Source organism: Protopterus annectens, chromosome 8.part0 (genome assembly GCF_019279795.1).
Source record: "Protopterus annectens isolate FY-2018-M chromosome 8.part0, PAN1.0, whole genome shotgun sequence".
Lineage (NCBI taxonomy): Eukaryota > Metazoa > Chordata > Ceratodontiformes > Protopteridae > Protopterus > Protopterus annectens.
The window spans coordinates 322,301,789-322,317,861 of NC_056741.1; the positions used below are offsets into that span (position 1 = coordinate 322,301,789).

General features: G+C 35.8%; 1 protein-coding gene across 2 annotated transcripts in view; it reads right to left on the bottom strand.

Moving 5' to 3' along the window:
- The window catches only part of PTPN13 (protein tyrosine phosphatase non-receptor type 13), a 1,949,788-nt gene that overhangs the window by 825,959 nt on the left and 1,107,756 nt on the right, over positions 1–16,073 (bottom strand). For both annotated transcript variants that reach the window (XM_044079819.1, XM_044079818.1), the window contains one exon: positions 12,443–12,891. In XM_044079819.1, coding sequence (XP_043935754.1) covers positions 12,443–12,891 — 449 coding nt within the window. The remainder of the gene's footprint in view (positions 1–12,442; positions 12,892–16,073) is intronic.

Below are 16,073 nucleotides of genomic sequence, written 5' to 3' on the forward strand. Positions count from 1 at the left end.
TGCCGACTTACACTCCTGGTCTGCCAACCAGAATCTCATGTCCTCAGGCAAAGTGCTAACGGCTTGTTCCCTCGTCAAAAAGGTCTGCCAGCCTTTCAAAAGTGGTGACCTGACACCCACTCACCCACCTATGAAAGCAAGTGATTAACTCGTCAATATAATCATATATATCTGCCTTGCATCTATGCTCATGAAACTTTTTTTTCTGTAAGTTTCAGGTGTTAGCTTAAAACATTCCAATAAACATAATTTACCTTTATCATAGTTTAAACAATCAGTATCAGATGATTTAGAAACAGCAATTACAGCTTTACCACAAAGTAAGGGGGTCAGGAACTGCACCCAGAGCCTTTAGTCAACATTATACTGTTTACATACCCTTTCAAATATATGAATAAGACTATCTAAATTATTACCCTCTGTAAACTGTGGAAGAAGTTTACTGACCTTTATTGCTTCTGGGGCTCAGTTTCTCTCTTCCCCATTACCTCCATGACCCTGACAAAGAGTCAGCATCTCCCTCTCACATTGATGTTGCTTCTCAATTTCTTCAGCCTCCAAATACCGTAGTCTCTCATTGTCTTCAGCCTCCAAACACCACAGTCTCTCTGCCGATTCTAATTCTATTTATTTTGCCTACCACAGTCTCTCTGCTAATTCAAATTCAAAACGTTTGGCCTCCAGTTCAAGTCTCTTTAGTGCCTGATGTTTTTTTTAAGTCCTCTGATGAAAAGGTGAACTGTCCTGTTTCTGAGGGTTGCAAATACCCATTACCAGACTAGTTATCCTCTTGGTTGCTGGTCTGGACTATAGCTGCGACTAAGGCTGGAATTGCTTCCTCTTTAGTCAAGCTGGCATGCACCAGTCCTTTGGCTTCACACACCTTGACCAACTGGTTCTTTGTCAGCTTGCCATAATCCTCTGCTGACATATTTGCCTGCTTTCCCTGACTAAACTTTGTTCAGTTTTAAGAAATGTAGATACTATAATGTAAAAAAATGGGGGGGGGGGGGCATGGGAGGGGGAGATGAAAGAGGTCTGGTTAAGAGAGCATGACAAAAGAAATATCAGTGTACTTTTTCCCATGCTTGCATAGGGAAATGACTGGGTTAAGACCCTAGGCTTTATACAGTTACAAATTTATTATAAAGCATGTAAATGGAAAAGAATATTAAATATTATAAGTCTTTTTTTCTGGTAAACAAGGTATCTTTAGCAGGTTTGTGTCTGGTTTGCATGTCACTAACAATCTTGGAGAAAATGTTTACTGAAAGCATTCAAGTATTTTCTCAGCTAGGAGAGGTATAAAAATAAGGCAAAAACAGACAGCACTTACTAAAAGCACTGGCTTTACTACAAGTCTGAACATGACTAACATTTCTTTTTGGTTAACTCTAGCCTGTCTGTGTGGCTATTAGTTTAGAACTTTTGTTCTTATTAGGAAGCGAAAACTTCAATATTGTAAAATGTACATAGTTTTGTTTGTTATTATTAAATATTATTTAATAGGCTTTAAGGGAGTATTAGGGGAAGTTTTTTTTTTTTGGACAGATTTCAATAAAACAAAACATCCTTTTAGTTGTGACATAGGCTCAAATGGATATGACAAGAAACAACGGTATAAAAGATCAACCTACCAAACAGTATATGCATGAAACATAAAAGTTGGAATTAGATGTTTAACAAAAAAGCAGTTATACATAAAATGCAGTAATAATTATATAAGAAAATGATGTTTTCTGTGATGTCTTTCAATCTAAATGGTCTTACAGATATGTACAAAAAAGAAAGAGTGGTGAGCTATATTAAAAATGTAGAGTGCAAATAGCTATGCTATAGGAGACACACCTAGAAAGAACTGAACACGTGAATTTGATAAAGAAAGATTTTCAGGATGGTTACTCAGCGGAATATCTAGGGCAAAAGAAAAAAGGAGTACCTATATTAATTGCAAGAGGAGCTCTGAGGGGAAAAAAGGCAATAATGGAATATATATAGTACTACGGGGCTACTAGCAAGGGGAGAGGATTACAGTGGCATGCATCTATATTCCATCTAAAACTGCTAAAATGGAGTTTAAGAAAATCTGGGGAAAATAATCAGCTTTCAGCAAGGAATATTACTTACAGGTGGGGACTGGAATTTGGTTTGCAACTGTGAAGATGTGTCTGGGGGGCCTAGAAGGGAAAATATAACAAAGGAAGGTAGATTTTTGAAGACATTTATGAACATATTGGCATGGAAGATATGAATTCAGTACTAGGAATTCAGAGTGAATTTTCTCCAAGATACAAAAACTGGACAAGGCTAAATATAATTTATATTTCACTGGAACATGTGCAGATCATGTGCCAATAATAACTAAAATAAAAGCACAAGGTCATGAAATAAAAAAAATAAAATAAAAAAGACACTGGAGATTTCCCATCTATTTGATGAAAAGAGATACATTTCAGGAATGGGTTTTGGAAATAATTCTGGAACTATTACAGAAGACAGAATTTTCGTCTTTAAGTATAGCTAGGGAGTGGGACATAATTAAAGTGGAGTTTTAAACTAGGGTAGAAAAAGTAAAGGGAGAAATGGTTAGGAAGTAATAAGAATTATTTACAGGGACTGAGAAATGTTGAAATATAGTGCATACATTTCTTAAAACTGAACAAAGAAAAAGAGAGAAGGGGGAAAAGAAAAAAGTGCATGTTTATTATTAGTATCCTGCTACATTCATAAAAAACTGAGAAAACTTTACTTCAAGTGCAAATAGGTTTTGTCTGATCTTTATAGTGCTCCCAGCTGGGAAACCCTCTGAATGCTTTCAGAGAACATTATATCCTAGCCAATTTCTCTTTTCTTTTTTGCCCCCTCAGCCAATCTACTCTCCACCAGACTGTAGCCAGTTTCTTTTTACCAGATTGTCTCCATGGAAACTTGAAGACCAGATGCAGAATTGTTAATCAGCATACTTGTATTTGCTAGAGGAAAAGCCTCATAATATTCAATGTTATTTTTCATTTACTTGCTCTATCTTAAAACTTGTTATTAAAGAAATCTAAGGTCGTTAATCCAGTCATTCCCCCATGCAAGAATGAGAAAAAGCACATTAATTTTTCTTGTATCGTGCTTTTTAACAAGGCTTTTTTATACTGCAGTGTCTACATTTCTTAAAAGTGAACAAGAAGACAGACAGAAGGGAGAAAGAAAAGAAAAAAGAACAGCACCACCTGTTTACAATCCCCACTACACTTAAAAATAACTGAAAAAAATTTACGTTATAGCATGTACAGAAAAACACATGCCACAAAATTAGTACCATTTAAGAAAAAAATTTTTTTACTTACAGTTAACTTTCTGCCTACTCTTCCCTTCTCCAAAGCACTTTTCCAAACACTAATGACATGAAGTAGGTATATGCTTTACAGTCCTCTATAAGTCTAACAAATTCTGAAACAGTCCAATATTTCCATATTTTTCTGTTCTGTCATACTTCACAAAAATAATTATTGCATTGTAATCCCATACTAAGTTACTATTTTATTACTGTTCATCTCTGAAATCCTGCCCTTGCTTCATTTCCAATGTACTCTCCTGATAGAGATCGTATAAATTAAAATGCTTTCCCCAAAATTATACTGTGTGTGCAGTAAAAGAAAATATGGCTTGCTTTGCAAGAACAGTTAAGTGACCTTTTATTTTTTGTAAATGTTCAGCTTGGATATTAATAACATATAGCTGTGGGCTTACTGTAAAGGCATCCTGTTATAGAAAAAAGGAAGTTGACTTTCTCTGAGCTTTCAGATGCAGAAATAAATGAAATAAAATACATACACTTCAAGTGACGCAATGATGATATGGAGAGATTGTGAAGTCTTCAGATATAGCACCAAAGAAGGACATAAGAAAGTGTCCAAGCTAGAAATAACCATGGACTTTTTCATGGCACAAACAGAAACCAGAAGAACAAGTCACAAGGACATTAAAAATAACATTGTTTGACATTTAAAAGAGTATATAAACTGGACAGTAATTTTCACTCTTTAGTGACGTTTCTGGACTGAGTGTGCATCAGTCTTTAGTCTGTCTAGCTGTGTTACAACAGAATTGAAATAACTGACAGTATTAACTGTTTGGCAAAAATTGTACTAATACAAATAAATATTAATGGATACAGTAGTACGGTGTCTGTCTCTCAGCCTAGCTCTCTGCTAATAATATTTAACAGTTGATAATATTTTACAATGGTGAGCCTAGCCCACTGACCATGACCTTTTTTATCTGTTATCAACAGTTAATTTTTCATAAAGGCCTTAAATTTTTCGTGAGTTCAACAGATCAACAGTTCCAGTACTTCGTTGGTGGATACAGAGTGACGCCATAGAAGCTGTCCTGTGACATTCCACCATCAATTCGTCTGTCGAAGGACACTGTGTCTTCTAAGTGACTTCGGCCTGATCACCTGTTTGTCATCTATGCAAAATACGGTAAATACTTCACAGTTATAACACAGATCCCATACAGGCAGTTAACGTTGCAATGCCCACATATTGTAAATATAAATTTACATGGTTTAAACCTTCTGTGTCAGACATGAAATGTAAATCTGAAATTATTAATGTTCACACATAAGATAACAGTTGTGTTTGCAAATGGATAAATGCCTACAATCCATACATAAAATGTGCAGTAATTCATAAGCACTTTTTTGTATGTGGTAGTAACTTTCCAAACTTATGTCTATCTTGTCACAGGAGTCTAGTATGTAAGCCATACCACAAGATATATCCTATTCTGATAAACAATCTGTTTGATTCTAGCGTTGTTAGTTCTTCACATATACAACAGTTAAATGTACCTTCTGCAGTCACCTAAATCTCATACAGTACAAGTATATGCAATTATTGTCAATAATGTAACAGACTACATAAAAATGTTAATTACAGTAAATATTGCAGATGCACAGACATAAAAATGTTCTAACATAGTAGAGTGTGCTATTAATATTAACCTTTTAAAGAAAATGTTTTCACAGCTTTTCAAAATTTCCCTAGAGACAGTAGTAAGATACAATAATGCCATTTAGAGGAACAGACTCAGCATAGAATTCAGACTTTACAAAATGACATTTCTGGTTTAATGCAATAATCAGATAGAGCCCAACAACATTTACTAAGGGCACAAACTACAGAGGTTAATCTGACAACAGAGTTAGGAAAAGCCCAGGAGGGTTTACAAGGGGTACAAAATACACCAATTGATATTGGGCAGGGTTCAGTAGAACTGACAGTTATTTCTCCTGTGATATATATCAACAGTCTTGTTTATTGCAGACTCTACCTCAGTGGCAGGACAAAAAAGTAATTTTGTTTCAATATGTTGGCATTTAAAAAATGGTTGACACACACTGTGTGGTCTATTTGAAACTATGCTTTATTTAAATGTTTTTTTTTTTTTTTTGTATTTACAACATGCTAGTTTGGGTCAGAAGGGGATTCATCAACAGTGTTGGCAAATCCTTAAAACATGCTCTAGTACTATGGGAGTTATAGGCACCGATTCCCAAAATGATTTACAGGGAAAGTTTAGTATTGTCAAAATCAAAACACATAAAAAAATGTAATACAAAAGAGGCTACAGTAAATGCTTTGGCAGATATCAAAGCAAAGCAAGCAGCTGAAACTGGTGAGTGTCTAGATTCACATAACTGTTTTAAACATACAGACAAGGTAATGCTAGTATAAAATTAAAAAAAAAATCTAAAAAATGATCAGACAGACAGTCTAAATAGCATGACAGAAAAAAACAAAATAATGTTTTGGTCAGGCAAGATGGTATGTTGAAGCAATTCCGTTAGACAGTTAATGACATTCTGCAAAATGCAGATGCAGCTTTAAAATCAGTTTCTGCCAGACAGACAGATACACACTCAAGAGATTACATATCTCAAACTCCACCTGGAGCAAGAGAAAAGCCAGAGTGCTAGACAGTTTAAAAGAAGTACGCAGTACTGCAGATGCGCATAGAAAATATACAATTACAGCTTTTAGACTATGTGGGCAAAGGAAGGGGATGTACTACATGGTCTAATGAAAAAAAAACACAGGGGGAACACGAGCAGCTTCTTCTCCACTAGGGTTACAGAAAGATACACAATGAAGTTCAGAAAAACAGGTAATATGTTTTACTTGTAAGAAAATAGGCCACATTAAACAGGATTATCCATATCACAAAAGATGAAAGGAAAGTCAAATACAAAAGGGCATCTATGCAGATAATAGTGCTTTTTCAAAACCCAAAAATAGGGAAATAAATCAAAATAAAAAAATACAGTAAGGGAGAATCAGTCAAAGGAACAAACAGAGGTATACAGAAAAAATAAAGTATACCCTATGGAATACACAGAAAACCCACCATATGAACTCACACATAGTGCAAGTCAGGAATTAAAACGTGAAATTGAAAGTACAAAGTACACATTAGACAGGGAAGACACTAATAGTCAACAGGGAACGAAACATGCAGTCTGTGTAATCAGAGACTTACCCAGGAAAACAGATCAGAATGAATATGATTCTGATTAGGGGTGTGCCACCCAAGTAACCTTTCTCACAAATTTTAAACGTGGAAAGGACAGACTCCCGTTAGTGGATGTATGGGTGGAGAAGACACTATGAAAAGATGTCCTACTTGATACAGAGGCAGCAGTCTGAGTCACTAATAAACAGTTACCTGCAAATCAGTTAAAAAATCTTACATTCAAGGCTTTGATGGCAGCACTTGCATGGCCATAAGCAGTAAGCCAGTTAAAATATGTTTCACAAGAAATGGATCTTCAATACAGGGTACATTTCTTATGAATTTCAATTGCGGAACAATAATCCTTGGGGTTCATATTCTTCGCAAACTGGGAATAGTAAATAATTTCAATAACAAGGTTTTAATCACAATCTCAACCCTTATGGGCTACATCAAAGAAAGACTGTGGTAAGTTAGCAGTATCAGTGAGTGTAGGTAATCCTTCGGATTACATTCCTCCTTTTCAGAAGCAATATCCAACCCCCAAAGAGGCAGGAGAGAATATGAAGAGGTGTACAGAACAATGGGAACAGGTAAATCATAAATAGAAAACAGCATATATGCAAATAACCTGCAAACATCAGGGTACACAGAAAAAGGACGTAAGCAATAAACAGAAGAAAAGATAAATCCCTTGCCTTACTTAAAAGGGTAATTACAAATACTAACAGTATAATAATAATGGTAAATTATGACCAGTAAAATATGGGGATAATCCTCCCTATAACCCACATCATGGCAGACAGAAAAAGACAAAAAAAATAAATATTACTTTACTGGTTTAATAAGCCAGGATGGATTCACAATAAACACAGAAATAACCTGCAGACATACAGACACAGAGTAAAGTTAATACAGATACAGTGCAAAGTTAAAGTTAATACAGATACAGTAAGTACACTTACAGTAATGCAAATGGTATATGCAAAACTAAACAATGCAATTAAATGTTGAGTAAGTCAGTCCACATCTACGTCTGGAAATGGAGGCACATTTAAGGCAGTACCTATGACAAATTCTAAATAACAAAAAGTTTTATGGTAACAAGAGAGGGTCACCCCTCCTCCCACATTAAAAGTACAGTATCTCTCCAAAGACAGCTTATGGATACAGCAAACAGGATCAATATTGGTAAAAACCAGTGACTGTAATGTCATATTTTCAAAAGAATGTCTTACATAAAATATAACAGCAAACAGTCTTATACATTAGTCAGACTGGTGTATATGCCATCCTGGATATAATACATAGAAATACAAACAGGTAGTAAAGTACAGAGTCATTAGACAAATAGCATTTTTCAGCTAATAAAAATCCAAGCAAAAGCAGCACACCATGTTAGTTCATAAAAATTAGTGTAAGTTAATAACAATCAAACAGTATCAGTACAGTAACAGTCTGTTAAGAGTCTTAGAAAAGTTTAAGTTTGTTTCTATAATAGCAATCTATGGACAGGACAAGGCAATCTTAAAAAAATGTACATACAAGGCAATGTAAAATAAAACAGTTGCAAAGAAAATATGGGGAGAGATACTCATATATAACAGATCATGAGAACAGGGACATCGTGATCGGATACCTGATTTCACTATATTTTTGGACATGCAAAATTTGTTTGCAAAGGCACGTAACAAGTCAAATTGTTGGGTTTTTAGCCACATTCCTTACAGAGGGAAAATGCCATTACATGCAGTCCCTATAGAGGTTACACATACAGGTTTTATGTTTAAAGAATCTTATAAAAATAGAGTTGTAAAACAATCTGCCATAAAAGAACATTTACAGTTGATAGAAATAGAAAAAAAGGGATACTCTGTTTAAGAAAGGGACAGTCAAAATTGCTTCTTTACACCAACTCTGGTAATGTGAAAAAGCTTGAGTATAAAATAAAAACAGCACGGGAGATAACACATAATACTTCTTTTAAGGAAGAGATGAAAGTGGAGAAATTCTGTTACATAGAGTATGCAGTTCCAGTAATGAGAACTGCTCACACATTACCAGAGGACATGGTAGAAAATCACCAGAAAAAGAGGAAGGTTCATGATAAAAAATAGGGAAATATTTTAAAACAGCTGAACATAGGAAATGGTGTTATTTCAGGAGCTGAAATATTTTCACTGGTATCGTGCCACTAAGGCAATATGGAAAGTTACAAAGTTGATAGCAAATGCAACTTATGGACCTATCTCAGAGGAAATGTGTTAATAAAACTGTCAAACAAGTAACTGTTATTAACAATGAAGAAAGGCTATTAAGTACAGAGGATCACATTTTCTTGTAAATTGCTTTTTTAAATATTGTTTATGCTTGTTTCTAATACAAGGTTTTGCATTGTAAAGCAAGGGTTAACTTGACAATATTTTGAAATAAATGCTTCTGTTTAACTGCAAGGCTGACAACTTGCTTAAGCAAGAATGAAAGCAGTTAATAATGGATAAGTAATAATGGCTATGTGTCTGACTTCTGCATTAATTGCTTTTACCATCATTGTAAGATTTGTGTTAATAAGAGTAATCAAGTAACAGTCATTGGTAATGTAACATTGTATGGAGAGATAGCACTGCATGCAAGGGATTCGTATATTGCAACAGACCAAGGGATTCAAAGTACTGAAGATCGTATTGTGTTGTAAATTGTCTTACAATTTTCTTGGTTTTAATTAAAAAGGGGGAATTGATAGAGAATGTATACATTAAAATGCTTTCCCCAAAATTATACTGTGTGTGCAGTAAAAGAAAATATGGCTTGCTTTACAAGAACAGTTAAGTGACCTTTTACTTTTTGTAAATGTTCAGCTTAGATATTAATAACATATAGCTGTGGGCTTACTGTAAAGGCATCCTGTTATAGAAAAAAGGAAGTGACTTTCTTTGAGCTTTCAGATGCAGAAATAAATGAAATAAAATACAGACACTTCAAGTGAAGCAAAGATGACATGGAGAGACTTTTTGTGAAGTCTTCAGATACAGCACCAAAGAGGGACATAAGAAAGTGCCCAGGCTAGAAATAACCATGGACTTTTTCATGACACAAACAGAAACCAGAAGAATAAGTCACAAGGACATCAAAAATAACAATTTGACATTTAAAAGAGTATATAAACTGGACAGTAATTTTCACTCTTTAGTTATGTTTTTCCACTGAGTGTCCATCGGTCTAGCTGTGATATAATAGAACTGAAATAACTTTGACAGTATTAACTGTTTGGCAAGAATTTGTACTAATACAAATAAATATTAACGGTAGCACGGTGTCTGTCCAGTCAGCCTAGCGCTCTCTGCTAATAATATTTTACAGTGTTAATAATATTTTATATCTCCATTCTTCTGGTCAACTCTTGTGCTCCCTTCCTTCCCTCTAACATTTTTCTGTTGAAAAATTTGAAAAGGTTTCACAGGTGCAGCCCTTCTATGGTCTTTATTACTAGAAGAATAAGGAGCAGAATCTCCTTCTGTTTCACATCCTACCGTTTGCTGGACAAACTTCTGTATTTCCTCCTCATCATGTACTTCATCAAAAAAATTATTTTGTCCCTCCAGGGAAGAATACATTGAAGACAGCTAGATACAGCAGTTTGAATCTCACACCTACATTTCGACATTGCCTGAATAGTGGAATAAATTTGCTCCTCTTCCGTCTGGTATACAGTGAGTAATCATTCTCCACAAACACTCTGCTGTCTCACACTTTTAGTACTTTGTCCTTTTGCCACAGTTTGTCAGAATCAACTCCTTCTGCTGGTAGGATTGCATCTTTTCTATTAAAGGTCTAGGTTGCTTTCTTACAGGCAGATTTGGAGCATACACACAATGTGTTCTTTCAACTAACAACTCCTGCTGTGGAATACCAGTCTAGTTGCTTATTTGTGCTTTCATAAAATGAATGCAGTGTGTTCCTTCCAGCTTCTCTGGTATAGCTGCAAATCTCAGGTTTTCCCTACATGCTCTGTCCTCTAATTCTATTATTTTTTGAAACATCTCTTCCTGAGCAGTCTCATATTCAGCTAGCCTTTTCTTCATTTCAACCTCTGATGTTTGCAGCTTTATCATCTCATCTGAATATCTGTTTAAAGTTTCTTTTATTTTCCAGTCCTTTGTTGTTTGTGTTGATATACTCCATCAATGTTTTATTTTAACCAGGTATATATGCAGTTTCTTACATCTTCCTATAGGTTACTGGAAGTCATGTCTGAAGGTTGTATTGCTTTTTGCTGAACAGATGCAGAACTTTCCCCAGTCAGTGTTTTTTCCTCACTTTTTATAGCTGATGTTTTTCCAGGTCTTCTGCATTTCTTTATTCCTGGTATCCAGGCAGTGCACTTAAAAGCCAATTACTGAAATTTACCATAAACACAAGTCTACTGGCATTTTCTGCCGAGTTTCTGTTTTCACACTGGGAAAGACAGAAACAGTTACTCAATTTGCAGGCATCTTTGAAGTCCCCCAAACATAATGCATTCTTAATATTTCTGTAAATGTTTTTCAATTTTTTTGTGTTTTTATCTAATGTGAGTATTTTCTTCTCTTGCATATCATTACTTATCAGCTACTGTAAAATGTTTGTGTGTGTGTTTTTGTGGAGCTTTCCTTCCCAACTCATTGTGAAATATTTAATCTTTTTGGGGCTTTCTCTACCTGCAGATAATTATTCAACTACTGTTTAAATGTTTTTGAACCTGTTGTGGAGCTTATATAAACTAATTTGATAGTTGCACAAACACAAGGAAAACAGAAACGTCCTGCATAGTCAAAAAATAGCTTGCACAACTGTAATCCCACAGTGTAGCCAATTTAAGTAAAACTTTCTGAGATTTGTATATTCAGGCAACTGCAATCATAAAGACTTCATTCATCTAGTAACCACTTACTGATGGTATATTTTAAACATTCATATTTTACTTCATTTAGCAGTTATTCAGCATTTGCAAAAGGTAAACACCTACGCTATCAGCTTAACAGACATTTTACAGTCTTATTGTAATATTTTTAGTGTGCTACAAAAGCCCTCACCAGAAGACAAAATACATAGATCACAACAATCATGTTGTGCAAGTGCAGGCATACATAAACAGTGGTTGTGACTGAGGTGAGGCACTTGTCTGTCAATATCACATGGCACATTAATCACAAAAACAGTGGTTGTGACTGAGGTGAGGCACTTCCAAGTATGTCTGTCTGTATCACATGGCACATTAATCTAAGTATGAACTATTACAGACATCTGCAGCATGCATAACAATGCATCTAGCATACAAAATGGAAAGCAGCAAGACTTGCTCATAACTACTTCAACAGACAGTGGTAAACTTATTTTTAGCTGCCACAATAATCCTGTACACTAAATAACAATGTGTTTTGTTACAGTACATGTGCCTTTTTTATTATATCATTTTCACGTGCAAGTATTTGGTGTGATAAGCCTTCAGTCATTGACACTATAATGAGGTGCTGAAAACTCCTACTTCAAGTATATGGCTTTCCTTAACAGGCTTAAGAATAACATGCAGATCCTTAATGTTAAAATCATTTTTTTGTTGTTGTTGTTGTTAATCAGGCTCAGTTGTAAACATCTGCACTGTAAGAAGTCACATGTTTCATATGAGTGTTCCATGATGGAAACAATCCTTTATTAAAAGCAAATAAGACAAATGTTCCTTCTTACAGTTGTAGAAACCAGCATAAGTTTCCTCCCATTGTGAAAGTAGTGTCACTTGCCAAGCCCAAAAGCAATAACTGCCCTAATCAGTTATACTAAGATGGAAGACCCAAACCTTCAAATATCACAGCTATACACATATATGATGCAACAAACACATTCAAAGTTGCAATATAGTCTACAGAAAACATTATTCAACAAAAGAAAAGCATACCTTTTTCAGTATATGCTGCTCTTGGCTACTAGAATAGGTCTCCTCATCCATGTCAGAATCTCCTCTGTCAGAGTGGTCTTCTCTCTGCATCACAGGAGACTTCGTTTTTCCTTTCTTACTCTCTGTAGAAGCCCTAGGTTTCTCTCCTGATCTTGAATTTTCAAATGAAGCTATGTGTTTGTGTTTTGATTCTCCAGCCATATCATCCCTTAAGTGCCTGCTGTAAACACTTGAATGGTAATGGGACAGACCAGCACTCTCAGTTCGAGAATCCTGGGAGCTGAGGCTGCCTTGTCTTCTACTTAAGGAAACTACAGAAGAGCCAACTGATAATAGCTTCTGGTGGCTTAGAGATCTGAATGTCTCTTCTGATGAAGATTCTTCACTTTTTAGCTTGGATCCACTTCTCTTTGAAAGATACCGCTCTTCATCATGATTTTGAAGAGAACCTAAAAAGAAAAAACACAATTAAAGGTGACTAAATCAGCATCAGCATCAACAGGATTAATGCATCTTTGCAACAGTCATATGAAATGGAACTAATTACAGTACAAATGTTTACAGACAGCAAAAATCCTGCTTTCACTGCAGTCTTTCTAGTTTCATACCATGCTGCATCCTTAATAATTTAGTGCCTGTTTCACTTTCAACATGACCCCATTTTCTATATCAGAAAAATGTTTCTACTTATTAAACTATGCTTCTCACACTCTTCTTCCCAACCATGAATGATGGTGACCCAAAACATTAATTGTCCTGGAATCTCTCAGGTGTTTTCCTGAGTTATATTAACCTGCTATTATGTCATCATTGATTATTACATTGCCAGATAGAGTTTGCCCATTACCTTTTGTACTACACAATATATGTCACTGCCACAGGCTTTTACTGTACAAGAATAAAACATATCAAGATGCTCTTTTACTGAACTGGAAAAAGCATAATAATTTCATGGGGAAGTTACAGTGAATTACAAAAGTTGAAATAAACAGTTTCTCTATAGTGTCTTACATAAATTAATAACACAGTGTTATACACGGTAAGATAATCTGCAAGAAATCTGTATGCATTCCGATTTTTTTATATCTGTGGATAACAAAACCAATATATCTCTTACTGTTTTGCTACCTAATATGAACAATTGTTTGCCACAAGATCTTCAGATCATATAAACACACACTAATTAATAGACGGTGCTGACAGCTACATCTGTATTCTGACATAATATCTGTAAAATGCTCAATAACCAATTTTGTTTTGTTGCAGCCACTCTATGAGAAATATTTGCCAGGTTCCTTATTTTTCAACACTCTCAAATTACTTACACATTCATTCTTGTAAAGGGATGCATATTAGGAGTGGATATGATGGAAAGAACAGTGGACAGAATTTAAAAAGTGACAAATTGCTCTGGATTATTCTGTAAAACAAGCAGCAGTTTACATACTGCATAATGATTTACTGTATTTTGCTAGGCTACTAAGTTATTTTTCCCATACACTGCATTTATTCTATACCAGTATCAAAGAAAACAGTCAATGCACCCTTTCAACAGCTAATCCAACATTTGCAACACATGTAAATCTCATGCCGGTTTAGTTCAGTCCTAGGTGATAGAAGCTATAGGGCTCTTCCAGTAATACATTTCTCAGCAGTTAATACGGTAAGCTACTACTGCTACTTTTTGGACTAATAAGTTACACAAACCTTCTGTACAATGACACCTTCATGTACTGCCTTGATTCCAAACATTATTTACTTAATTACATTTGTTTACCAGAGTGCAGCTCCCAATGGATCACGTCATATTTTCAGTACTGCAAACTAAACAAGGATATACATTTTGAGCCTCAAGGGCAGGGTCAGTCTACCCAGGCATTCTACTTGTATGTTTTATGAGAGTGAAGCTATTAAATTAGCGGTATTTCTTAGTAGTTCTCAGCTTGCTAATAAAACTGACTGTTGTAGCCTTATGTCCTCCCCACCCCTCGCTAGTACAGTAATCCTAACTGTCCAATAGGCAGTTTACATTTAATTCACATCCCTGTGACTAAATTAACCATCAAGCAGCCCTCTCAGTGCCTTCTGCCTTAGTTTGTATCACTTGGAGGCCCACCTGTTTATTTGCATCTCTATACATTCCCCTCCATTGCTAATGTATCTCCCTACTCTAATCTGTGCAAAAAATGGTTACTAATCAGCAAGTCAATGTGAAGACACACTCCCAACCTTAATAAACTTTGCTGTCTCTTCTCTCCTTCACTTTACAGGTAGTTTGAATTATTACTTACCCCCTCTGAGGCCTTCACTGATTTCCACTGATTGCCTCTCTGGTTTCTTTGCATTCCACCTGGTTTACACCCCTTGTGCTATCTCCCTTCCCCAATACAAAGTCTATATTATAATCATGCTGAGCATGGAGCCATTTTTAAATTTCTAGTCTCCCACCAGGACACAAGTGCTCTTCAGCAATTACATTATGCTTGCCGGTAAGCCATTAGAGCTCAGGAATTTGCTTAAAGTGTTCAGATTTGTAAAGTAATACTTACTTTTTTCTCTTGTCTTGGTTGGCTCTGCCCTGCTCTGGTTGCCCTCGCTAACGCTCAGGCTCTCTCCGCTCCCCTGCCCTGCCCCCTATTCCCTTCCATCCCCACTACCTCTACATTTATAGTAATCACAGCCACATCCACAGCTCACCCTCACATCACCTCCACCAATCACAGCTCCATAAGTCATATCACATTATACCACACCAACTTGCTCCACACAAAATACTCCCAATCACTCTCATTCCCCACTAGGCATTTTTTACATCACCCACACTACTTCCCCATCCACATATAGTGCAACCCTATAATTCCTATTCAGATCCCCCACCTAGAAACAACTTAAACTTTACAACCATGATTATCACACAACTAAGTCTAGTCTGTCTTCTCATAATTCTTTACAACACCACAAGCTATCACTCTAGCAATATCCCTAAACTTAGTAGCACAGCACTACATTATGCACTCTCGTATACAGACACCACACATTATAATAATATCTGCCAACAGTTATTCAAGAACTACATAACTGACCAATTCAGAACTAAACACATATGCTCTCATTCCTACTCCAAAAAAACACAATACTTTCTCACACTCCTCACCAAACTCTAACATCTGTATAACCATTTTAACTCCAGGCTCACTATAAGTGGGGAAATCCACCCCAACCCAGACCCAAATCCATCCTGTCCAACACAAATGTCAGAACATAACACCCCCACTTTCTTCATCCCTGGGCAAATCAACAACAGCAGCAAAACCAACCACCTTTTAATGCTAAATATTAATATTAGAAGTATCAAAAATAAAATACCTGAACTCCAGGCCACAATAGCACACTACTCCCCAGACATAGTTGCTTTAACAAAAACCTGGTTAAATAAAAACATAGCTAACTCAGAAGTTCTCCCTACCGGCTACAATATCATTAGACAAGACAGACTGGAACTGCCTTACTGTACAAGTCCAACTTAACTGTCCGTCAATTACCAAACTCCTACCCCTCCCCCAATAATTGGGACATACTTATCTCACAACTTCAACTTCACCCTAAAAAGGTCATCACCACAATTGTGATC